The 26799-nt window shown below is 34.0% G+C and overlaps 3 protein-coding genes and 2 pseudogenes across 3 annotated transcripts; 1 reads left to right on the top strand and 4 right to left on the bottom strand.

The window, feature by feature from the left end:
- Nucleotides 1–722: 722 nt before the first annotated feature.
- Nucleotides 723–3379, bottom strand: LOC120205078. Its single transcript, XM_039205015.1, has 5 exons — nt 3048–3379; nt 2547–2691; nt 1641–1870; nt 1170–1343; nt 723–1011 (listed from the first exon to the last, which is right to left on the bottom strand). The coding sequence occupies exons 1-5, from the start codon at nt 3219–3221 to the stop codon at nt 925–927; spliced, it is 810 nt and encodes a 269-aa protein (XP_039060946.1). The 5' UTR covers nt 3222–3379; the 3' UTR covers nt 723–924.
- Nucleotides 3380–4286: 907 nt separating this feature from the next.
- On the bottom strand, nt 4287–6730 carry LOC120205047 (annotated as a pseudogene).
- A 4967-nt stretch (nt 6731–11697) lies between these two features.
- LOC120205077 (phosphatidylcholine:diacylglycerol cholinephosphotransferase 1-like) lies at nt 11698–14218 on the top strand. Its single transcript, XM_039205014.1, has 2 exons — nt 11698–12173; nt 13695–14218. The coding sequence occupies exons 1-2, from the start codon at nt 11787–11789 to the stop codon at nt 13809–13811; spliced, it is 504 nt and encodes a 167-aa protein (XP_039060945.1). The 5' UTR covers nt 11698–11786; the 3' UTR covers nt 13812–14218.
- Nucleotides 14219–14326: 108 nt separating this feature from the next.
- On the bottom strand, nt 14327–16303 carry LOC120205075 (annotated as a pseudogene).
- A 4446-nt stretch (nt 16304–20749) lies between these two features.
- LOC120205046 (probable disease resistance protein At1g12290) lies at nt 20750–23595 on the bottom strand. The gene has a single exon (XM_039204993.1). The coding sequence runs from the start codon at nt 23441–23443 to the stop codon at nt 20750–20752; it is 2694 nt and encodes an 897-aa protein (XP_039060924.1). The 5' UTR covers nt 23444–23595.
- Nucleotides 23596–26799: the final 3204 nt, after the last annotated feature.

Below are 26799 nucleotides of genomic sequence, written 5' to 3'. Positions count from 1 at the left end.
TAATTTTACATGAAGCATGTAACTTAGGGTGAAATAACTCTTGTATTTGAACTACAATCAATTTTATAATCAGCTCTTTTATTTATAGCCTTCTTTTTTCGTAATCGATTTATTAATTTTAATGATAGAATCTGACGTAAATTTATTAAATCATTAAAAATTATTGTGATATATTTTTAAAGAAAATCTTCATTTATTTAACATATAGCAAGACATTCTCAACGTTTCATTTTTTTTAATTGATTACTGGTATCCGATTTATTAACCGACTAATCTAGATCGGATATTACAGAGACGAGGACGACCATCCCAACCCAGTTTGCTACATTCACAAACGCCGGTATTCGAACCTCTGACCTTGCTTAAGGGACCTAATGTCTCATCCCACTAAAAAATTTCATTAATTTTCAATTTCATTAATCCTTTTGGTGTATTCAACGACGACGACAGCGTCAAGCTTGCACTCAATCGACCTAAAAACTTCTGCTTTGAAAATCCTAACGGCAAAGTCAATGAGGACCACAGCCTTTCGCAACTCCTGAAAATCGTCGTGCTTGAAAATGGAAGTTGAAGAATTCTGAAACTTCATGCTAGGTCGGAAAAAGACATCGATTTGTTAGAAGAGAAAATTTGGATATCCGGCTATGTTCGTTACGAAAATGGTGATGGATAGCATAGAAATCAATAACCCGAACTGTAAACAATTAAAAGCGGTCTTAGTATATAGCATGAAAACTCAATTGATTCCTTCAACAAACCGTGAGGAGGTTCTAAATCAACACACCTTATTACCAAGCACCACGATTCTTTAGAAAGCATATCAGCAAAAGCAAACTGATTAAGAAGTATCTTTGCGCTATAAACTATATGCTGAAACTTACAAAAGCTTTAAACCATTCCATCCCTACGCTCCATCTTTTACCTTTAGAAGATATCTGGGTTGAAATGCCCTGGGACCGAGTTGCTCGGGTGTGCTTGTTTCAAATGCATTAGCAATGCGTAGTTATTTACCTGTTCAGTAATACAAACAAAATACGAAAATGAGTTTGATAAGTCTGTATGGCATAAGCACATGACATGCTGATGATATTCTTTTTCTTTATATGTTATAGGCAAATATTTTATCGACTAAAACTAAATCAAGAACTTCGAGAGATTTTGATTCCAACCTCTAAAGTTCGCAGCTGCTCCTGATACTGAGAAACCAATTGCTTCAAATGTTGCAGCTCTTGGTTTTTATCTTGATACTCCTTTTGTCGTTCGTGTTGGATAGCCACGGCACGTTTGAGGACTGTATTTTCTTGAATCAATGCTTCAATCTGTTCCTTTAACATGGTATTTTCCTGATAATTGACCTCAAGTGAGCTTTTGATACTGATACAGGTATGTGTCTGATATTAGCATGTTCAATTCAACTAAAAATTGATATAAAGGCAGGCTGACCCTAGCTTCACAAACAGACGTGTTTCATTGCAGAACATATCGATCCCTATTAAGCTAAAGCATGTTCATGTCAACAACTAACGTGAGTGTCCATATAGCATTTCAACTAAAATTAGCTTCATACGTTCTGCAAGACTCCTGGCGAGTCCAGAAAAAGCATGATAGGTAGAGATGCAAAGATGGTTAAGAGATAAGACCTTGTGAAAACTTTGTACTGTCTCTACAGCAGCACGTTTACTTATGGAATTCTCCAAAACAGCCAGCAATCTAGAGGCACGGGCTTTGGCATCTTCCATACTTGTAGCACTCTTCATCTCCCTCACAAACAAGTCTACCCATGCAGCACCATCAACAGGCAGATTTTCAGAGGCGGGTGGATTCTGAACTGTCACAGCAGCAGCAGCTTCTCCATCATTAGTCGATATACCTGCAATTCCAACGAAGATGCGAGATTCCCTTACAAAGTGAGAACTTCCCGGCTTAAAGTAGATGGTATATTACAGCACAACAATTCGACATAGAATAATTAATGTTCAGGTAGCAGTCTTCAATGAAGTAAAAGCTACAGAATTTTTTTTTTACTGAAACTGATTATAACCAAAATAAAATATTGGAAGCATATAGCTATGGTTTAGGAGATACAACATAGGGTGTCTAGAAAGAAGATTCGTTAATTCATTCTAATTAATGTATCCATTCTGATGACAGTTGAACAAATCAATGATAACTAGTAGCAAAAGGATGATTTTAAAGCACTTGCATAATCTCACAGTTTGCAGACTCCAAGTAAGCCTATATGTTTTATTCCCTTATTCTGAATATAAATTTAACCATTATGCATGTAGAATATTCTAAAAAGTAAAAACTACTAGTCTCGAAACGAAGGTAGATAGCAATAGAATCGTGCAATTCATGGGTTGGTACTGAAACATTTCCGGTTCATCATAGAAACTATTATGCAACATCAACCGCAAATCAACAATAAAACTGTAAGCAAAAAATTCCAATAGAATTAAGCAAATGGTGATATTACAGGTCGATCAGAAACTCTGCTGGCAATGCTAAATTTAAATGAATCGCAATTTCAAGAGTTAGGCATATACCCTGCTCAGCAGTTGTGCCCAATTCCTCAACAGGACACTGGGTCTTCCCCCCTCTAACCTCTGGCGCTCCTAAGCAAAGTTCCTGCAGCATCTTGACGGCACAGTCTATATCATTTCCACATTCTAGTAGCGCTTTCTCCAGAAGCTGAAAGGAATAATTGCTAATTATTAACAGAGCACAACAGATGAAGTGAACCCTCAACAAAGAATCGATTAAACATAATCAAACAAGTAATCAACTATAAGATCCAGTATAACCCGGAACTTGCAAAAATAAGACCGGAATACAGTTGCAACCCCTCATGGCTTATATCCACACAGTTGCAATTGTTAGACTTTTACCAAAAAATCAAATGAAGCAAATTACCTTCTTTTCCAGCATCAAAGTTTAGAATTTAATCTTTCATCAACAAGCAATTACATCCGAAAACAAATCAAGATTTTTACAACGCATCTTAATTGACGAATATAAATACAAAATTAATAAAATGGGCGAAATACCTCGAGGTCCATGTGAGGGAAGAGAGCTTGGAGGTGATTCAGGGCAGATAGCGGGTGAACAGAAGAAGGAGATGACGGCGAGCAGCGCCGGATCTTCTTAGAGGAAGAAGCCGGTGGCGGTGACGGGATATCCTCGAAGAATGATCTCTTGCTGCCGCACACTGCCGCAGACATCCTTTGCTAAATCAAATAAAAGAAGCTCACTATCGACCTCAATCCCCCCCTCTCTTTACTTTCTACTTTAATTAAGAAAACTAAGAAAAAAATCGAGTTTTTAGGACTGAAATTTTCTGTTTGGTCGACGAGAAAAATGATGAATTCTAATTTCAGGCTTAGGTTTTTGGTGATACGTGTTTCCAATTTTATAGAGGTGGTGAACTCGTCGAGAAGAAAGCAAAATGCTGTAAAACGGCGGCGTATTTTGTTTCTCATCTTTTTAGTTTTTTGGATAAATTACACTTTTAATACCTAAACTATTATCAATTAGGATCCGTTTTAATAGGTAAATTTTTAGTTTTTTAAAAAAAAATTATACAGTTTAAATTTTGTTTTATTATAGTACTTATTGTTATAAATTTTATTTTTTTGTTTCATTTTAGTATATTGTTCAAAATTTAACTATAAAATTTTAAAAAGCTTAAAAGTTTTAATACTAAAATGGATCGAAATTAATAATTTAAATGCTAAACGTGTTAAACTTTTAACGGTAAAATATTAAAATAAAATAAAAATTAAACGTTAAATATAATTTTTAAAAAATAAAATATTTAAATATTTAAACGAATTAAACCTAATATTAAATGCGTAGTTTACCCATTCTCATTTTTAGAATGGGATGACTGGCGCGTGTTGTAAGATTCTCAGAGCTGCGAAGTTGGCGAAGATTTTTTATAACGTTAACGTGATCTGAGGTAATAATAGGTCTAATTCTGATTCTAGTCCCTTTACGTTGACTCTACTAAAAATCTAATATTTATTTTTTCTATTTTAATTTTATATAATTTACTATTTATTAATAGACCCAAAATTATTTTAATCTTGATTGTAAAATTAAATAGTTAAAGCAAAGGATAAATGTTAAGCAGAGAAAGCTTAGAGCAGAGTTGGCCATGGAGAATGCTTTATAATAATATGAAGCAGCCAAAGATATTCAAATTCAGTACATAAATATTTACACACTTATTCACAACCTTATTTATGCTTTCCTTTCTTCACCTTAGCGCAAAGCTATGTCCTAATTTACTTGGTGGAACCACCATCTAATATCATCCTCCTCCAACCCGGGTTCCGGCCAGCACCATCCTTGCTATTTGGCCGGTTTTTCTTCAGTATCGCGTTTATACCGCGACCGACCGTTATGGTGAGTTTAATGGCTGTTAATAAAACCAAAGGCAATTGCTAGTGGCCTAAAAGTCCAATAGAAATCCTCGAGATGTTGGTACTTCTCGGTTATGCCGGGACAAGTATCGAAAGACACCGGTTCTACTTCGGCGGGGTCGGCCAAAAGCTTGTTGGGTTCATTTCCGAAAACAAATATACCTGGAAACTCTACGACAAGGCAGCCGTTTGGAAGTATCTCGGAAATTCTTCCGCTAGACCATGCTCCTCCTCTCTTCCGTGGCCATTCCAACCTGGGAGAAAGCACGGTTGCCTTAAGCCTCACGTACTGACCGGTGTAATATGGTTTAGCCATTTCAAGCTGGTGTGATTTGTCTGTCCAAAGTTTCTCTAATCCTATGAATCCCGCTGTCACGGTCCCATCACGCCGCACCAAATGTAGATTTCCCATGGGAGAATGAGTGTTGGTTTCCTGTTTCAAGCGCACCCAGTCGCCCGCTGCCAAGCCAGATGTGACCCTCTCGAGTGTCGACTCCTGAACTCGGAGAGCATTATGCATTCCGGGAACTTTCACCAGAACAAAGGTATTCTTATCAGCGTCACCATCTAAACCAACAACAGTTCCTTCACGAACATCCACGGTTTGGGGTCTGCGGGCATTCAAAGGGGTTCTTGACCGAACCGTATCGCCCACTTGAAGACGATCCTTGGAGAGATACCAAGAGGTGTAACCGCTAATAATTGATTTTTCTTTTAACGGTCGGCTTCCACTGCCAATCCATCCCCCATCACCATGAATAGCGTTTTGTGAGCTGCAAGTACATTCAAAGTACCCATTGATGCAATCAAACACAAATACGGTAAAACTACAGCAAGACAATCGGGTCGTTACGAAACGGGGAATGCATGGAAACCATTTAACAAACACAAACACAAACACCTACGTCTCTAAAGAGAAAGCAACATGCATCGAATGAAATGAAGTATAAGAAGCCAAGGGTAGAAAGAAAGGAAAAAGTAACCACCTTTCGAAGGCATGTAAAATGTCTGAAAGTAACGGTCTATTTCTGAGATCGTACTCGAAGCAACCATTAATAACATTCTCAACTGCTGGAGGCAAGCCACTCGGTATCTCTGGTTTTTCTTTCTTAATCACAACCGAATGGTAAATTTCTTCAATTTATTTCTCAAACCATGGCTGAACACCAGTCAACATCTCCACTATGCTACACCCGAATCCCCAAACGTCGGTCTCCAAGGATAAAGGACCTCTCACTTCAGGGTCCCACTGTTCTGGAGCCATGTAGTTAGGAGTTCCAAGCCTAAGAGAAATATCAGAGTCGGAGAACGGAACCCCGAGAAGTAGATACGCGATTCCGAAATCCCCAAGAACTAGTTGATCACGATCGCTTATAAGGAAATTGGAAGGCTTTAGGTTGAGAACCAACAACCCTATTGACTGCAACTGCATGAGCCCTCTTGCTAACTGGATCCCGTACCTGTAAATATCAGCGAGTTTCTCAAAAGATCTCCAAGGATTCAACTAAAATCACCTTACGCTTCACAAAGAAGAAAACATATAACTTATCACCTTAACGTATCAGGCAATGAGAGATTGCCACCTTTTGACTGAGCCATTTGATCACCCAAAGATCCTTCATAAAACCCCATAGCAATGCAAATCTGTAAAATTGCGTAAAAACAAATCAATCTTGTGATCAAATACTATCTATTTAGATCGAACTTTCAATTTCACCGTCCAAAAGGAAAATCCAAGTCGAACCCTAGACTAGAAATTTAACACTTTACACTCTCAAGGAACTGTGCCATGAGGGTACCAAAGACATAGGACATCTATGTTGAGTTAGAGCATACATACAATCATACATACATACATACATATACGATACATAAGTAGAAAAAGGCATTGAAAAGTACGGCACGGTGCACCTTTTCATTTAGAACAGAGATACCATGCAACCAGCAAACACCATGGAGCTCTCTACACTTCAAGAATAACTTTTCAAACTTATCAATGAAATTTTGCATATGCTCCTCCTTCAATGGATGCAACATCTTAACGGCAACTTCATGGTACTCTTGAAAATCGAAACCGGACTGATGATGAGTAGCCAGCCAAACATCACCGAAAGGGCCTCAACCGATCCTATGCTTAAGTTTCAGCGACAAAGGGTTAATCCATGGTGCAGCCTGAGATGGTGTGGCCACGACTATCCTAAGTTGGTCAGGGTCTCCTTCTAAAAGCTCATACTCAAATGAAGGGACCTGCTGGGGTGCCTTAATCTGCTGAGGCATTTTCCTACAGAGATAGTATAACAAAAATTATAAACAAATAATAGTTTAAACATTAATCATAATTATGCCAAATAACCTAATAGCATTCGAACCAATCCCGTAGGTAGGAATGAGAAAATTTTGATAGCAATAAAGAGTAATTCAACTAATTACTAACGATTGCCATGACTGCGGAACATTTATAAAGTGCACTAATCATTCAACCCAGATTTTACTACTAATCGCGAGTGACCATCGCGTTGGCCACCACCTACATGATTGATGAGTTCCAAGTTTTCCATTGCTCTTGAAGGCAAATATGGTGGCCGTTTGGCTGAAAATCAACCTAAACCCCATAAATCTAGCACTGACTCACTGGAGGATCCGTCTAGAAATTTGAATTTCTTTATATTAATTGTTCACTTTACTAAATGTGTCAATCCTAAAATTTTATTATGCACACCCTTGAATTCAAATTTTTTTATATTAGTTGTTCATTTTACTAAAAGTGTTTATCCTGTAATTTTATTTCTATTTGTCCCATACGAATTTTTATTATTATTAATACATATGTGCTCACCCTGAAAAATATTCCTGGATCCACTATTATATTGAACGTTTCATGTTCTTGTTCTCCGATTTTCATTGTCCAATGTTGGATGGAGCCCGAACAAACATATATTGTTCCCTGTCTCAAGAGAGGTCTCTCCGCCATTAAGGTCTTCAAATGGAGGTTTTGATCGTCATATATCCACCAAAAATCAGAGGAAAACTTTTCCCCTCTTATTTAGTGACCAAAACATAAATGAGGTTAAAATGGAGTGATAAAAATTATAATTTACCCTGTTTTAAACATTGGAAAGCGACATATATCCATTTTTAAAATAACCTCTCTTTTTAAAAAATAAAACAAATTAAAAGCCAAACATTAGAAAGTTACGTGGATTCTTAGCCCTACCTACCACCGTCCCACTTTTTTTTATTATTTTACTTTTCGGGGGGAGATTACTTTATTTATTTATTCATTCATGGGAAAACTGTCGTCTTCATGAATAAAGAAAACATTTAATAAGTAATATAATAAGGCTTAATATAAAAATAAGTATGTAAATTAAAGTCAAAATTAACTTTTTGGGTATAAAAAAATTTTCGTTAAAAATATGTGCATAAAATTTTATCCATTATATTTTATGTGTATATTATTAAAAAATCATTAAGTGACACATGTTATATCTAGATTTTAAAAAAACATATTTATTTAAATACTATTTTAATTTTTTTAAAAATTTGAACGTGACATGTGTCACTCAATAATCTTTTTTAAATCTAAACACCTAAAGTTATAACGAAAAAAAATTTTAAACACATATTTTTAACAACAAAATTCTTTAAATATTAAAATATTTTTGAGATATTATTTAAATACTTTTGTACTAGGACATATAATAATAATAACCCTTCCTCCTACCACGTCCCACAATTTTCATGAAGACTCATCGTTTTGCATACATATTTATGTATTTTTTCAGTAGGATAAATTATACTTGAGACTATTTAAATACGATGATTTGCTTTATCTTTCTTCTAGGGTTTTTCCTAGAAACAATCTCACCCTTTTTTATTATTATTAAAGTTTGTGTCGATATATATATATATATATATATAAATAAATAATTTTATTTAGCTTACGACGATATCATTGTGATGCTGATTATCGACCATTGATTCTTTTTTTTTTAATTTTTTAATAAGAATAATTTTATCTTTGTGATATTTTTATCTTCTTTTATTGGTCGTTTGATCGTTCTTTTCTCTTCATGTTTTTCAGAGTATAATTTGACGACGTCACGACTGATCAAAATGACTTTTATTTATAATCTTGTTGATCTTTCTTACTCTGAAGTCAAGTTTGTCTACCCACCTTCTTTTATTGATTTTCTATCTTTTTCATCCTTTTCTATTTTCGTTTTCAGTTTTTAAATTTTTCGTTAGACCAAAACCATATTTCACTTTTGATTGTATTTGATTCTATTTAATCGACAAAATCAAAATGGGATGTATAAACCAAAAGTTATGTTTATACGAAAATTCTTTTGATTAACCAACTAGTTACGAAATTGTGTTGATAGCCTCTACTCGTGTCCTATCCCGTATGAGAGCTAGATTTGCCTCAATTGTTTGCCTCTTGCCTTCAGCTTTCCTAAAGTTAGCTTCCGCTATTTCAAGAGCTTGTTGAGCCTATTGTGGATCAATGTCGCTACCCTTCTCAACATCATTTACTAAAATAGTGATTTCATTGTTGAACCACCCATCAGAGCCATCGTTAACCATCGATCGTTAAGGTGTGTTCTCAAAACACTATATCTACAACTTTGGCAATAGCTGCGTAATTTTGTAATACATCAATTTGTCCTCTATTAATAGATAAAATGATTTCTATCACTTATGAATACCAACAAAATTCGATTAGGGTAAGTACTTCAATTTGCTCTCCATTTCTAAGTTTCTCACTATATTAGGTTCTGATTTGCAGTTCTCAGTGGTCTTTCAATAGTTTAATCCTCTTTTTTAGTTCATTTACGGATGCAATCAAATTTATTCGTATCTATTTATCGTTCGAGTCTATTGGTTGGGTTTTTAACATTTTCATATATGATCTTTATATGATCTAAAATGACTAGTTTCTTGTTCCAACATTATAGAAAAATGTCCAAATTATATATTTAATTTACGATATTAGTTGTAGACTCTTATTATAATTTTAAATTTTTTTACAATTTAATAAAACTAGGATTTCAAAAAAATGTGATGATTTTATATAATAATTTTTTACAATGCTGATTAAGTCATGCATTATTAATATTAATAGAAGAATATGTTAATAAAATTAGTATAGTTTATATTTAATCCTCATCACTTATTCATTCAATTAATTTAATAAATTTAATTTTTATTATTTACTTAAATTTGATTTTCCCTCGATTCCATAAAATAAAAATCATTAAATTTAAACAAAAATACACTTTTGTCTGCATATTCATGTAATATATTCTCCGTTTTTTGGGCCTTTTAAACTAAATTATATTTTATATTAAACTTCATTTATACTTTTGCTATATATTATATAATATGCAGGACCCATCGGGTTCACGGCTAGTCCAACACCGACAGCCATGATTCTTTTTGTTTTCTCCGAAAGCAACGATGATTTTAATTTAATATAGTTTTGCTCGTGTTCGTGTTCGTATTAATATTTATAATCCATTTTTATATTGATTCGAATCAAGATAGGTTACATCAAGCGATAATAGGGGTAAAGGTTTCTCTGAGACATTCAAATATACTGAGTTGTTCGATGATCAAGTGATCGAAAAACACGATTATCTTGTTCAATAAAAAAGATTTTCCGATAATAAGGGTAACTAAAAATGGATCGACATATTATAATAATTTAAAGACAATGTAGATTAGTTTCGATATAAAAACACAACGATGATATCGTTAAATTCGATGGGAGAAAATATATCAAAGATTTGAATTTAAATTTTTATAAATATATAGTTTTATTCAATGTTATGGTATGATATAACATATTATTAATAATATTGAAAGTTCTTTTACCAAAAAATAATATTCAACGTTTGATAAAATATCATATATTTATTATTATTTATAAAAAAACATATATTTATTGAAATATTTTAGTTAATTAATTGACTGTTTTATGTCTATATAAAATTATTTATTATATCAAACGAATAAAAAACTAACAAAAAAAAGTCCACGAAAATATGCACTTTGGATTCTCCGAAAACGGAATCCATGATCATTGTTTTTATTTTATGGGAGAATGACATTTCTAGTCCCCTAATTTTACTAATTTAATTATTTTAGCGAGTAAACTTTTAATATATATTTTTAATTCTCAAACTTTTATTTTTTTTTATCAAACTAGTTCAAATATAATATAAAATAATTTTATTTTATTCTTATTGAGACACTGACGTCAACTATCTCATCGTTTTAATCACTTCATTGAAATTTTTAAAAATATATTTTTGAAAAATAAAAAGTAAAACCAACATTTCATTAAGGATGAATTAATTGATATTTTAATGACATGACAAAAGAGAAAAAAATGATTGATGATAGTTTAAAGATGTAATTATTGTTTTATCATTTTTGAATTAATTTGATAAAAATAAAATTGTGGGTTTAATACTCATTAGAAATAAAATTCTTCTCCTTTAAGTAGAAAATGTTCAAAAAAAAAAAGAAATGTACTAAAAGTTTAAGGGCTAATATAACAAAACCAATAAAGTTGGATGCCGAAATGGTAATTTTACCCATTTTTTATATTTTATAATAAAAACTTTTAGAAGTGTTTATAATATGATTTCTATAGGACTATGATTCGATTCTCTGTTACATTTATTGGTGCACTGTATATAATAAAGCAACACAGATTAGAAAATTATTTTGTAATTTTTAATAGTCGAGAGACTCAATAAAATATCACCCTATGGTCGGGAGATCATCTATTTACTTTACTCTTTTTATAAGTACACTTTAATGAAAAATGTTTGTTGAATTTAATTTTTTTATATGTTATAAACATTTTTAAACGATAATATATATTTTAAATACTCTCAATCGTTTAATAATTAACCCTCAAATATCTTACAGTCGCTGGTGCTCGAATCCAGAACCTCTAAAAATAACAATGATTCTTTTAACTATCAAAATCGTTTAATTCGAAATACAGTGACTCAAGCATTTCAAGATCTTAAGTTTATTTTCAATTTAATCCTCCATATTCCTCCATATTCACTCATTAATTGATTAGAAGAGTCATTTTAGTTTATCGCAATAAAAAGGCCAAAATAGTGGACAAAGAAAAATTTAAGATCCATATTAGAAATATGAATATAGTTTAGTGGCTAATATTTTATTATACCAAAAATAGTTTACAACTTTCTTGTCAATAGTTCCTTGTAAACCCCCGCCATTATATTTTTCTTTCTTCTATCAAAGCATTCACTCTCCAGTGTCACTTTCTGCTTTCATTTCTCCAAATCTCCTCTCTCCGACCAACATTAGCAGCCAATGACCGCCGCCGAGGCAACCGTCGCCACGACAACCCTTCTCAGCCCCCGCCACAAACGTTCCGGCAGAGCTAACGGAAAAGGAAACGGCGTCAAAGTCACGGCAAGCAAGAAAACAGGCGTTCATCACTCCGACGGTGACATTTCTCACGGGAAGGCATCGTTCATGAAATGGACACTGGACGACGTCGTTTATGTCGCGAAATATCACCGGATACCCTGCTTTTTTGCGACGGGGCTGTTGTTTTTCATTTTCGTGGAATACACGCTCCGGATGGTGCCGGACTCTTCACCGCCGTTTGATCTGGGGTTCGTCGTCACACGCTCCTTCCATCGCGTACTGGCTTCGTGGCCGGAACTTAATTCCATTTTAGCCGCTCTTAATACGGTATGCGACTGTTCATTTCCTTTTCCTTTTGAAAAGTTTAGACTCGATTCGATTCCGAATATAATGAGAGATCACGAGACGACTATGAGATATCCTGAGATCTCAAACCAAAAACAACAAGAAAATGTGGGTTTTGTTTTTGAATTCAATTTGTTGAGCTCAATTCGTGGCCTCTGAAAGTTCTACAATTGAGCTCGGACCACACAAAATACAAATGAGCGCTCTAAGCTACCTTCAAAATACAAGAAATCAGCGATCTTCCTTTAGGAAAAGTAACATCCCACTGCAGCTCCTGATCCCAAGCCATAACAGGCCTAGGAATATTACACAATCTCAAAACTTACCCTCACACCTCCTTCAAGTACGGGCAGGAAAAGAAGATATGATCTCGAACCTCACATAGGCAGCAGAACACACTAGAATTGTCATCAACAATACCCCAACGCAACAATCTATCCTTCGTGTTAAGCCGTCCCAAGACCGCAAGTCAAACAATAACCGAGTGCCTAGGGACCCTAAGAGGAAACCATATCAACCTATGCCAGGGAACAATGCTACCCTTAGCCCTTATCTCCGACCAAAGCCAAGAGGGAGTAATCATGTTCCAGTTCGACACACCACCAAGGAGGGGAAAAGCTTGCTCTCTGCATTTCTCATAGGCCAACTAAAATGACTTTTACTCTCAACTTGCTATAAACTTGTCCCCTTTAGCACATAGCAATGAATCCAAGCAACCCACAAGGATCCCTGTCTAGCCAAGGTATCTGGCATAAGGAAAAAAAAGGCGCAAATATTCCAGTACTTTAAATCTCGCAACCCCAAACCCCCCTCTACTTTAGAAAAATAAACCTGAGCCCAGCTGACCTTTGCACCCGCAGCCGAGGAATCAGACCCCTTGGGGAAGAATGAACCGTACACAAAACTGCTCGATGCGTTTAACAACCGCTTGGGGAAGAATGAGCCGCCGACGCCAAAAATTAACAATGCTAAAAATAATCGAAAGAACAAGCTGCAAACGACCTGTATAGCTAAGGTGAAGATGACCCTAAAGTCCCAATTTGGCTTTAATCTTCTCAATAAGGGGATAACAGTTCTCAGATAATTCTGAACTCCTAGATACCTAACAAAGAGATGACCCATCTTAAACCCGAAAAGCACCTGAATCTCTTCCAACTGATCAGCAGTGATCCGTGTAGCAAAAAGCTCACTTTTCATTCTCCCCGTAGCATCGCATAGCAACGTGCTCGCGATTCGGTATTGTCTTGTTTGAGCACCTACTAGTGCCTTAAAGCTTTGCTACCCTAGGTTTGGTTTCGGGTTCCAACCTTGGGTGGCTAATTCCGAAGAGCACAATACCAGACCGTCTGCATAATGCTATCCGGTTGGGAAAACAAGACTATCTGATTGGTCAGCTGCTTGTGTTAAATTTTCATGGTTTGAAATATTCTGATCTGAAACATTGGTATACATACATATGGTTTTGATATAAGCGCTAACGTTTGAAGCTTTGATGAATGGCAGGAATTTGTAGGGTCAGGGATGGATTTTCCTGTAGGGAATGTCTCATTTTTCCTCTTCTTCTCCGGCCACATTGATGGATCGGTGATTGCATCGTTGGACATGAGGAGAATGCAGTGATGGGAATTGGCATGGTTATTCGACACACTCAATGCGCTTCAAGCCATGAGATTACTCGGTACAAGGGTTCACTACACGATCGATTTGGCGGTTGGCGTCGGTGCCGGGATTTTATTCGATTCGCTCGCGGGCAAGTATATAGAGAGCAGGAAAAAAGTTGCTCTTACGTGAGGTACCAATGAAGTAAGCGTAGTCAATAGGGAGGAACTAGTAATGGTATTGTCAATGAACATGTTCTTAGATCTTCGAATTTTGAAGAAAAAGATACTGCTTTTATAATCAGCTTCTGTGCACTTGTGTTTGATGATATCCTTCCAAATGGTGAATGTTATTAAACTAGAGTACTCCATCTATTGATATGATTTTAGTTCGAGTCTTGGGTTGTAGTACTACTAGATACTTGATGAGAGAGTTCGATTTTTTTTCTGTTCTTAACCGAATCAAAGATTCTTGGTTGGACATGTCAAACCGGATAAACAATTGATCGGTCCAATCCTCTATTGTTTTGTAACACTGTTGATGACTCCATTATCTACATCCTATACAACTAACATTTCATTTTAATCTTGAGAACTACAAGGAGTAATTTAAGATGCATAAGAGATGCAACTGGCTAACCACTAGTCCTCAGCATTGGAATCAATAGGACATGAGCCGTCGTCTACATTGGCCAGAGGGTTGTACAGGTGCGAGTTCGTGTCCATGCATCCCATAACCAGATCAAGATTCAAGACTGCAACGATCGCCCTGCAAATGGAGTCAAGGATTTACGAATTTTCATATATGAACTTGATGCTTCACCTTATGAGGAAGAAAACAGATGAAATAACACAGGTTTCTTTTTTACTTACTCCTTCCTTGGACAAGTTACCAATCATCACACATCTATCCACAACAATACTTGTGTCTGGAAATATTGCTGTCACATGCATCTTCTTTACTCTGCTCCCCTGCTAGCCCCTGTTACCACGATATTCGGATTAAGGTGTGCGTGTCGAATCGAATAGAGTATATTCAAAATTTTCCAAACTTTCATGCATTTCGAGAGCTTAGAAGATCATATTTTCATGTCCATATCGAAATATGCATCAAATACAAACATATTTTACCTGGTTAAAGAATTCAGTTGGTCTGTTTTGCCATGCCTTTGGAACTTGAAACTGTAGTCTGTAAGGACCATCCCAATCAACTCCATTTTGTGAATGAGAATATCAAGTTCACAGCTGCGAAATGAAACTAGAGAAGATGATGACAAGTGATCGATCGGAAATCAAAGGAAAAAGAAATCGGAAATTCGCAAGAAAGAAAATTGAAATCTATGAAACATACATACCATGCTTACGAATACATATTTGTATGGTGTATATTGGACTATCAGCTTTGCCTCTAGCTTTCCTCAGCATTTGTCTCGGTTCACCACCACACATGATAGGCTGATTGAAACCTCCTGCAGAGTTACAAATTCATCAAGTCATAGGCTCATATCGGACTCTGATTTTTTTGAGTTCAAATCATTTCATGTTTGAGTAATTTTGGGTTTTCGACAGGTTTGTGTTCTTTTCGTCACCGAGCAATGGACTGTACTTCTTATCACATTAGTAAAGGCAAAGGGACAAGAGTATGAGAAATTACCATTAAAATCAATCCCAAAGTCTTCATTTGGAGCAAGTTCGCTCGAGGCTGGATTGTAGAAAAGCTTCAGCTTCTCTCCCTGTCATTCAAAAAAGACTAAAGAGTATAGCTCAAGCAACATGACATCAAAACGTAGCAATGGTGCACTTACGGAAGTCGGAGGAAGACCGTTCATCGTCTTCCAATAAACAGGAGCCTTCCCCAGTTCGAACATCGCCCACGAAGGAAGCGTATACCTGAGAGGCACATTTAAGTTCAACATGTAACATTAACACATTTGGAGAGGATGAATTCCTCCATTTTCCACCCCTACAAGTTCTTGGCTTGCCGTAAACGACAAGCAAGACATCCCGAGAACTTCGAGGTCTTGGGTTCAAATCTCACCATACAACTTTTTGTAAGAAAAAGGAATCAATAGAAGTAAGTTGGGAGTCCATACTCTTTAATATCTTCCATGGGACCTTTTGTAACAGTAGTAGCAGCAGCACTAATTCTCCCACTAATCTTGACTGATCTCTTCAACTTTGGAGAATTACTGGGCAATGAGGCACCCATAAAGCTACTAGCTGCATTGAAAAGCACACAACTTTAGACATGAAAATAACCCTAATTTTATGCCATCTACTAATCATAAAATTTTAGGAGGACGGAATTAAATCATCAATAAAAAAATATAAAAAATAATTAAACTATATGAAAATTTAAAAATTTCAGTAGTGATCATCCTGAACTCCCCTCGACCGATCCATGAATACAAACACTGTACCTCTCAATCGATTGGATGATGAAAAGGGTTGAGTTGGAGATGTAAAGACAGCTGCCATTTTCTTCCAATGGAGAATACCCTTTTGTTCCCAAGATACAATGATGAAAAAGGAGATAACTTTTGGTTAGAAAAGGTGAAAGAATTGAATTAGTATATAGAGAGAAAATCTGGGAAATAATATCTAATCCATGAAGATGACAGTGGAAGATTATTTAGGAAACTCAAGGGCTAAAACAAAAAGATAGCACAGAAATAACAGGATTTCATTCAGGACCGAGTCAAGATTTTAATTCAGGGACGAATTATAACTAATAATAAAAAATAGGGACAAAATCAAAATAAATCAAAATTTAAATATCTACAGTGGCCCCCGGAGCCATGGAACGATCATTCCTCATCACATCACCAATTGCTCAAAGTCAATCCTTTTGATCATGGAACTTATATTTGGAAATTATTTCTAAATTTATCGAATATAAATGGTTGTCCCTTGTTCCCATATGTAATGGGATAAGGGGAGGTAAGATAGTAGGCTGCCCCCAATATTAGGTTGTGGGCAGCTTCCGTAGGAGACATCCGAATTATGAAATGCCTTCCATGAGACTCGATCCCACGACCTCAAGGTTAAGAACCTTGTGCTCTACCAACTGAACTAGATGGTCATTTCAAATTTATCGAATATAAAATGAACTATTATATTTTTTTTTTCAGAATTTATATTTGAGTAATTGTGTTAACATGATGTGTGTACGTTATTACTATACTATAAAATTATGAACAAATATTATTTATAATCACATAAATTATTAAATATATATATATATATATATATATATATATATATATATATATATATATATATATATTTCTAAAAAGATTATTATAGTTCTTGTCATCACTACAATAAAATAAACTTTTAGTGGCGTTTTTCAGTCCTATAGTTAAGCGTCACTAAAAGCTTTCCTGTTTGGCGATAGTAAAAACGCCGCAAGAAGTCCTGGTCAAAGCAGCACCACAAAAGTTAGCGGCGTTTGTGAACACAAAACGCTGCAAAATGTCATGTTAATTTAATTTATAAAAATTTAAATTCTCAAGGACTTAATGATAATTATAAATTAGTTAAAAATTTAAAGATTCTTTATTTAAAATAAAGGGTAAACTATACAAGTAGACCGCCTAAATGTTGTCTCATTTCATTTTGACCAATATTTTTGAAATTTTGTCAATCAGGTCATTCAACCATTTAAATTCATTCAATTAAGCAACTTGCAATTAATATTTAACAAAGAAGTTGATGTGGCAGTTAAAATATTTGATATAATTACATTTGATCACTGTTACTTATATATATATTATCAATTTGGTCCTAATTTTAATAAATTAAAATAAACTTAACCCTCAAATCTTAATTTTAAAAGATTTTAAAAGGTATGGCATATTCTATATTTAAAACGAAATAATTTTTTTACTAGAAATTCTATTTATGGTTCTTAGAAGCATCCCGTCAATGGTATCATAACCTCTTTTGATTGTAAGGAAAATATAGTTGATTAGCCCATGCATATAAAATTTACCGGACAAAATTTTTATCCTATTACTATTTGTAAATGACATTCTACTAAAAAAAGGTGATTTAATATAACCTGTAAAACTAAGAAATTTTTATCTAGTAAATTTCTAATAGAAAATGTGACATATATTTTTTTCACGTTTGACAAATTCTTCCTTTAAAATTTTAAAAATTCACCTCCTACCATAAAAATTTATGTTCATCTTTAATAAAAGTTTACATTGATAAGATTCTCGATGGACTTAGCATGAAAAAAATTTCACTAAAAGATTGACCTATATCAAAAGGGCGATAAATTTAGTTTGCTTTAAATTTAATATCATAAATTATTGCTTGAGTTATTCAATTTTTTAGAAAAAAGATTTGTTATAAATATAAAATATATCATAACTTTTAAAATTAAAATAAATTAAAAAAAAGTTGAATTTGGTAATTATACATGGCATCATTTGATTTGAGGGCTAAGTTTATTTTAATTTATTTAAATTAGGACTAAATTGATAGAATATATAAGTAACAGTGACCAAAATGTGTAATTATACCAAATATTTTAACTGCCACATAAGCTTTTCCCTTAAATATTAACGACGAGTGACTTAATTGAATGCATTTAAATAGCTGAGTGACCCGATTGACAAAATTTCAAAAATATTGGTTAAAATGAAAAGGGACAATAATTAAGTGGTAACTGATATAGTTTACCATTTATTTTAGTTAATTTTTCTTTAAATTTTTAACTAATTTATAATCATACGTTGAGTCATTTAGCATTTAAATTTTTATAAATTAAATTAATGGTGCTCGTCGTTAGTGATGCCCATCGCTGCTCGTCGAGCGTAGAAAAATCATCATGGGTTTAAGATACCTTTTTTACTAAAATAAAATATTTAATTTATTATTTTTCTCCATAAAATTTTAGATCGAAATCTTAAAACAATCAATTTCATATGCCTTAACTAAGCAATTATTGCAGTTTGGCTTAATACCTAAAATGGCTCAAGTAGTATACTGACATTCTCACTTTGACTCTTTTTATATGAACTTACCGAATAATCTCGTTGATAAAAGGAAGTGTTTACAATGTGACTGAATCAGGTTTCTTTCCGTATAAAAAATATATATTGAAAATTGTAAAAATAAATTCTAATAAAATCCTAAACAGGTTTTAAAAAATTATTTAAAAATAATAAAAACAACTAAAAGTTTAAATTTTTTAATTGTTTTTATGATTTTTATTTTTTGAAAGATAAATTAAACATAATTATATATATATTTTTAAAATGTCATGCCATGATAGATCTTTGATGTGTTGGATGAACAGGTTACTTCTAGGCGATGATTTCGTTTCAATTGACTTCTCGTGTCGAATACTAAAACTTTGCTTGTAGGCTTGACCATGGTATAAGGTAAGACCATTTTTCCTGACCCTTAAGAACAGTGTGAGCATGAGTAAGTTATGAAACCCACGTTGGATTTTATTTTTAGAAAGTATTTTAAAAATTCAGAGGTAAGATATTATAAAATTTTAAAGATACAAATATAAAATTAATATATAATATATAAAAAGAATTTAAAGTTCTTTTAAGGATCCATTCACGATGAGGTTCACAATTGATTTATTCCGTCAATCAGCTTGAAAAGAGGGGATAAAAGCATTTTGAGTGGCTTCATTCTCCTATTAAGTTTTTAACGACGGGTACTAAAATGAAATGAAAACTAAACGTTAGGTATGGTTTTGAAAAAAATGAATGTTTAGGTACCAAAACAAATCACAATTGATAGTTTAGGTACTAAACGCGTTAATTTTTTAACGACGTGGTACTAAAATGAAATGAAAACTAAACGTTAGGTATGATTTTGAAAAAAAAATGAAAGTTTAGGTACTAAAATAGACCAAAACTGATAGTTTAGGTACTAAAGGCATTAAATTTTTAAAGACGGGTACTAAAATGAAATGAAAACTAAACGTTGGATATGGTTTTGAAAAAAAATGAAAGTTTAGATATCAAAACAAATCACAAATGATAGTTTAGGTACTAAATGCGTTAATTTTTAACGACAAAGTACTAAAATGAAATGAAAACTAAATGTTAGATATGGTTTTGAAAAAAATTGAAAGTTTAGATTCTAAAACTGACCAAAACTGATAGTTTAGGTACTAAACACATTAAATTTTTAACGACGAGTACTAAAATGAAAACTAAACGTTAGGTATGATTTTGAAAAAATTGGAAGTTTAGGTACTAAAACAGACCAAAACTGATAATTTATGTACTAAACTCGTTAATGTTTTAACGACATTGTACTAAAATAGAATGAAAACTAAACGTTAGATATGATTTTGAAACACTTAAAAGTTTAGGTACTAAAATAGACCAAAATTGATAGTTTAGGTACTAAACGCATTAAGTTTTTAACAACAGTTACTAAAATGAAATGAAACTAAATGTTAGGTATGATTTTGAAAAAATTGAAATTTTAGGTACCAAGACAAATCACAAATGATAATTTAGGTACTAAATGCGTTAATTTTTTAACTACAAAGTACTAAAATGAAATGAAAACTAAATGTTAGATATGGTTTTGAAAAAATTAAAAGTTTGTAGTTTAGGTACTAAACACATTAAATTTTTAACGATGAGTACTAAAATGAAAACTAAACGTTAGGTATGATTTTGAAAAAATTGAAAGTTTAGGTACTGAAACAAACTACAACTAATAGTTTAGGTACTAAACGTGTTAATTTTTTAACAGTGGATATTAAATGAAATGAAAATTAAACGTTAAGTATGATTTTAAAAAAATTAAAAGTTTTAAGTACTAAAACGGAGTAACCCAAAAATTAATCAAATCAAATAAAAATAGTATTGATAATTTGACTAAATTTCAAGTTCAAACACATAAATTATATATATATATATATATATATATATTTGTTTACCCTAAATAAAAAATTGACATTGTTTCACTTCAATAAACACGTGCTTGAAAAGATGGCATAAAAGCATTTCGAGTGGCTTCATTCTCCCATTCTAGCTGTTCCCACCAGTATGGGTATCCCCTAATGGTGATGTGATTCCCTTTTGCACTGTCAGAGTTGAGAGGAAGCTTCTTCAGTTTTGGACAAACGACTATTTCAATACGTTTCAGACATGGGAAGGGTAGGGCATCCCAGTATATGCTCTTCAATCCCGGTAGTGCACAGAGACTTAGTGTTTGAAGGTTCAGAAATGGTGTAGTGAATGGAATTCCCACCACATCTGCAACTTCTCCGAGTCTTCCCTCGCTCAGTATTTCTTCCATTTTTGCACACCCAGCTATCGAAAGAGACCTGAGATTTGGAGCAAGAAACAGCCAGGTAACGTCCTTCAATTTTTGACATGTTACAATACTAACTTCCCTCAACGTGTGGAAGCCTGAAGTATAATTAGTACTCGGAGAACCCCTGGTATGCAGTTTTTCCATTTTCATCTCCTCCATGTTTCCACAGCCAAAGATTTCTAACCTCTCCAGACGCTCCATGTTTTCTAAACATAAAACATTAAACACATTTGTCTCCCTAAAATACCCCAAGTCTAGTGCTTCGGTGCTGCATCGAAACAAGTGGTGGCTTAGAAATCTTTGTAGAGCAGACATGCTTTGTATTATTATCCCTAGTCTATTCAGATGTTTCAGATTTTTCAATTCCTCTATGAGCTTTTCATTATCACCCCCATCCAAAACATTGTCTTCCTCGGGATAAACTCCACTTGACAGATGCCCCAACCTGAATATTTGCAACTCGGAAAAACTAGATATCAAATTCTGTGGGATTCTTCTGAGAAACATGCCAGTCAAGTCCAACATTTTCAGTTTTGTCAAAGATTCCAACTCCATTGGCAACTCTGTTATACCAGTCCCAGATAGATCAAGACATTCTAGAGAAATCAATCGTGAAATTCCCTTTGGTAGTCCTTCTAATTCAATGTTCGCCGACAAATCCAAAACAGTTAGATGAGGCATAAACTGGAAGAAGCCATCGCTGATCACCCGCAAGTTATTTTCGCTAAGAAACAAAGTTTGAAGATTAGGGCATTTAGGGGTTCCTTTGAGAACTTTAATCTGATTTTTCATCACCGACATCCTTTTTGCACCTTCCCATGCCCTAAAAGCTGGCTCCTCGAATAATTGAGCCCCTGATTTTACAAAAAAACTCTTCTCTTTCTCTTCAACCTCGCATGCTATCCACAAACCCATGTCACGGATCACATCATGCATCTTCACACGTTCTTCTCCACCTCTTTCCAATAAACAGGCACTGAGAAGAGAGTTGACAATGTAGTCTCCTTGCATTTGAGCTTCACTAATTCTATCAAATTCATTCAACAACCCTTCACAAAACCAATACTCCACCAATCTCCTTTTGGGAATAGTATAATCTTCAGGATACAGGCAACAGTATAGGAGGCAGCATTTCATTGTGTGATCTAGATAATCATAACTGAATTTTAAAAGCGGAAATACCTCATTTTCCATTTTGGGTAACGCCGATCGCTTCAACTTCTCAATTGCATATTTCCATTCCCCAGGTGTTGTCTTGCAAGCCATGGCACGGCCGATCGCAATCAGTGCAAGAGGCAGTCCATCACACTCTTTGGCTACTTGCTCGGCTAATTTCGGAATATCTGGATGGCTATTGAGGGTTTCATCTCCAACCTTGTCTTGGAATAATTTCCAAGCGTCCTTGAATTTCAGACACTCCACTCTAAAATTATGTCGAGCTTCCATTTCGCCACAAACCTCTTTTAATCGAGTGGTGAAAATTAGTTTGGAACCATTTTCTTGGGTTGGTTTTGGAATCCCAACTTTGTTCAAATCCACCCTCTCCCATAGATCATCCAATAATACAACAAATCTCTTGTGGCGCAAGACTCCATAGATATCTTCAGCTTTTTGGTCAACACTTCTATTTTTCCAAGATTCATCCGAAAACCCAATTTTCCCACCAATCCTGTCTTGAATCTTTTCAACATTGTAATCTTTAGACACCAGCGACCAGATTACAATGTCGAAACCCTGTGGTGTGGTGCTGAACTTGTTGTTGATTTGGGTCAAGAGTGTTGTCTTTCCAACGCCTCCTGTGCCGTAGAGGCCAATGATCCCCACATCTTTGTCCATGATGCAACTCCATGCCTTTTCGAATGTGGATTCAAGAGCAATTGGCCGCTCCTCGGGTCGTAATACAACTGAAGGAGCGGGCTGAGTCTCTGCTACCTTGTCAAAAACTCCTTTACTTATGTGATCCTTTATGTCTTCAAGTATTTTGGCCACCTTTTTCCCGAACTTGTAGGTAGACAGACAATTCTTGGAGAGGCAGCCGCCGAGACACAAGTTATTTCTTTGTTGACGGCCATCTTCAATCAACTTTTCCGCCTCTGTTATCATAGTTGCCGCCTGTGAAAGCCATAGATCAACTTCATGGAGTCGCTTCAGTAGCCGTTGTTCTTCCAGATCAACCTTCCATTGCACGTCATCCCTTCGAACCTTCAGTTCATCAAGAGCAGCAGATAAGGTAGGAAGATTTTCTTTAAGCTTGCACACGTAATTAGCCCGTCCAACGATGCAATCCCAACCACGAATGAGGATATTTTCGAAACTACATTGTACAGAGAAGCAATTGCCCATGACTCTGGTAAATACTTGGGGACTTCAAAATCAAACTAGACTTCCTGGTGAGAGGATCTGGAATTCGATGGTTGAGAAAAAAACAAGCAAGTAAGATTGAACACACACAGAAACAATCTAGAGATTAATTTTTGTTATGGAGGAAAGGGGAAACAAAAACAAGAAAGAAGAAATCAAAGCTTCAAAAAGAAATTGCTTCAAAATAAAGGATGCGCTTTTGGTTTTGGTTTGGAAGATGAGTACTGAGTAGGCAAAGGATTTGTGCTATGAAATTACTGCAAAATGCAGAGAAAACCCTTTAACTAAAAGCAAATATGGAATAAGAATAATGGGTCGAATCGGGTAGAAACTTGTCGGATTCGTATCTCATGCCATTCCTAGAGGTACACACGTTTTTGAATTTTAATTTTTTTATTTAATTGTTTTTATATATTAAACAAAAAATAATAAAAAATTGAATAAAATATTAATTAATTAAATAATAAAAAATGAGGAAGGCACGTCTCAGGAGATGCGTCTTCCAAACAAGGTAAAATTCTCTTTAAGGGATGCGTCTTCAAGGAGAAATCTGACAATTATATTCTCTTTCTTCTTAAGGCACTTTTCACCAATCGCGCCTCTTTCTCTCTCCTCTAAAAATATGTTAGATTAAAAAATATTTAGAAAAAGAAGACTAATAGAGAATATTTTATTTTTAGGTGATTTTTGGGTAAAAAAACCCAGTTTGAAACCACAATCCCATCATTTATCATAGAGAGAACTCATAAGAGAAGAAAGAAAACCAACTTCGCGTTCATCCTCAGAAGCTGATGGCATCGACAATGTAACATCATGGACTTACTATGTAAAGGTAGCAACATCGACATTCGACAGAGTTTGAACCCAGAAGATGCAACGAGAGCGATTCAAGTGGGACACCATCAAATAGATGAAAGCTTAAGGGCCTTATTCAAGTAACAGTGATGGTGAAGAAGCATATGTTTTCTTAAAATAGAGCAAAATAAACAAAACTTGTAACGATTGTTGTTAAGAAAGAAAGTGATCAACATTATGACTATAATCGAGATGTGAAAAGGAGAGACATGAGAAGATTTCTTCTGCCTAACCGACATGACTTGATGAGAATATTCTTTAATATCGATGGCTTGAGCAGGATTTTGAATCCATTTTCAAGATGTTAATAACTTAATATTATTGTGTAAAAAATATATCATGGTAAAACCAACTGGTAGGAAGTACTTAAAAAATTAAACCTCCAACAAAAAGTATTGAAAAATTAGATTCATAACAACAAATAAATATTAGAAAATATTGAATTTTAAAAAGTATGTCCCCAATAATAAATATAGAAAAAATAGAAAGTATTGACAAAAATTGAGCCTTTAATAATGAATGTTAGAAAAAAATATTGAAAAAAATTAGAATTTTTTTACAAATATTTAAAAAAAATTATAAAAAAAAATTTCCTTTTCTTTTTGTATTTTAGTTCATCTCGAGAATTAACAATTTAATTGAAACTTAGAATTGTTAAATTGAAAAAAATTAGAATTTTTTTACAAATATTAAACTCTTATTTTTTTATCCAATTAAATCTATAATTTGAAAAATCAAATTAATTGAAACTTAGAATTGTTAAATTGAATCAATTGAGCATTTTGAGTAACTTTGACAGTTAAGTTTTAACAATTATCTCTAAGATATTATTTTCATGTGACACACAACGGTAGTACCATATAAAATTTATAAAAATGTTTAAATATAATTTTATTTAAAAAATATTATAATTCTAAAATAATTCTATTTTTAAAAAAATATTAAAAATAAATAAATTTTTAGATATATCACTAGATAAAATTGTGATGTGATATTAGATACCAACTAATAAAAAATCCATTAGATTTACCAATTATCGTTTGTCAAATGGATGAATCGATAAAATTTAAAAATATAGGAACTTAATTGGGTGTAAAAAATAGGGATAGATGTGTAATTTTGTGTGAGGTCTACAAACATTTAGGAAGTTAATTTAATAATTTGGAGGAAATGGAATTAGTTCATCAATATGAAAATTTAAAATTTTCGAGAGATACGATCCCACTCCAACACCTCTCTTAATCTATCCCTAACACCTTCCAAACCTAATTCAACTTCAGTATTCTTAAGTAGCAAAACTGTTATTAGCTTCGCCTCATCTATAAGCATATCCGAATATGTATATTATTAGCGAATGTTAATGAAGAAAAAAATGGTGAAATAGTGGAGGATATGTATATTACTAGCGACGACGCGAATATCCCTAGCTATAACTTCGCCTGCCAATATTTTTGATAAATTACGTGTTTAATACTTAAACTATCAATTTTAGTGAGTCTACTTGCGGGCAAAACTATTTAAAACACACCTTGCATGATGCATTAGAAGACCATTCCATGTATGATTATGTGCAGTGAAAAATTGAGTTTTAGGTACATTTCAACACGATTTCACGACGCAGAGTTAGAAATCTGGATCGCTATAGGATTATTATATGTTTAAACATCAGGACTCATACACAGCAGGGTGAAACAATGTAATAAACACGACACCAACACATTTAAACACGATAAATGCTTAATATATGTATCGTATTCATAGTGAGACCTTTCATAATTTACAACATAATTAGTCAAGAAACAAGATGAAACATCAGGACTCATATACAGCAGGACTTATCAAGATGCCCTCCATTTTTGTGTGATATATGACTTACTATTCATTGTATTGCTTCATATCTTGCAAGAAGTCAAATACCCAAAAATCGCATACCGGTTGTTCGCGATGTTGTCGTACATGAAGTCCCTTACGAGCCTGCAATCGGCGCAAATCGAAAACAAAGAAATGATGACAGAGATCACCATTGAGAATCCGAAAGGGATGACTTACAAGGGTATGAATTGCATGAAGAATGCAAGCCGAGGGAAAGGCAATTCCAGGTATTCCATGATCTTCAACACCGCTTCTGATTTAATATATGATCTGAAATTCCATCAACAAATTTAATGATTAAAGACGGTAAACCAAATCGAGTCGGAAAGCTTAACAACTTAATGACCGGCGATGTCCTACTACATGTCTACATGTCCATAAGCCGCAATTATCCTTTCCGGTTGTCCATAAATCTCGAGATTAAGCGGACGATAAAAAGAAACAACAATATTGTGCTTACTATACCGACACAATACGATTCCGGGATAGTACCGTGTCGTTTGCGGTTTATGACATGAATCATTTTACCTATCTTTTTCAACAAGAACAACACTGAAAATATCATCAGGAGCTCTTCCAGATCTCCTCAGTAGCTTCTTCCCTGCTTCACT

Source organism: Hibiscus syriacus, unplaced genomic scaffold (genome assembly GCF_006381635.1).
Source record: "Hibiscus syriacus cultivar Baekdansim isolate YM2019G1 unplaced genomic scaffold, ASM638163v2 tig00012104_pilon, whole genome shotgun sequence".
Classification (NCBI taxonomy): Eukaryota; Viridiplantae; Streptophyta; class Magnoliopsida; order Malvales; family Malvaceae; genus Hibiscus; species Hibiscus syriacus.
This window is presented reverse-complemented; position numbering and strand designations above follow the sequence as displayed.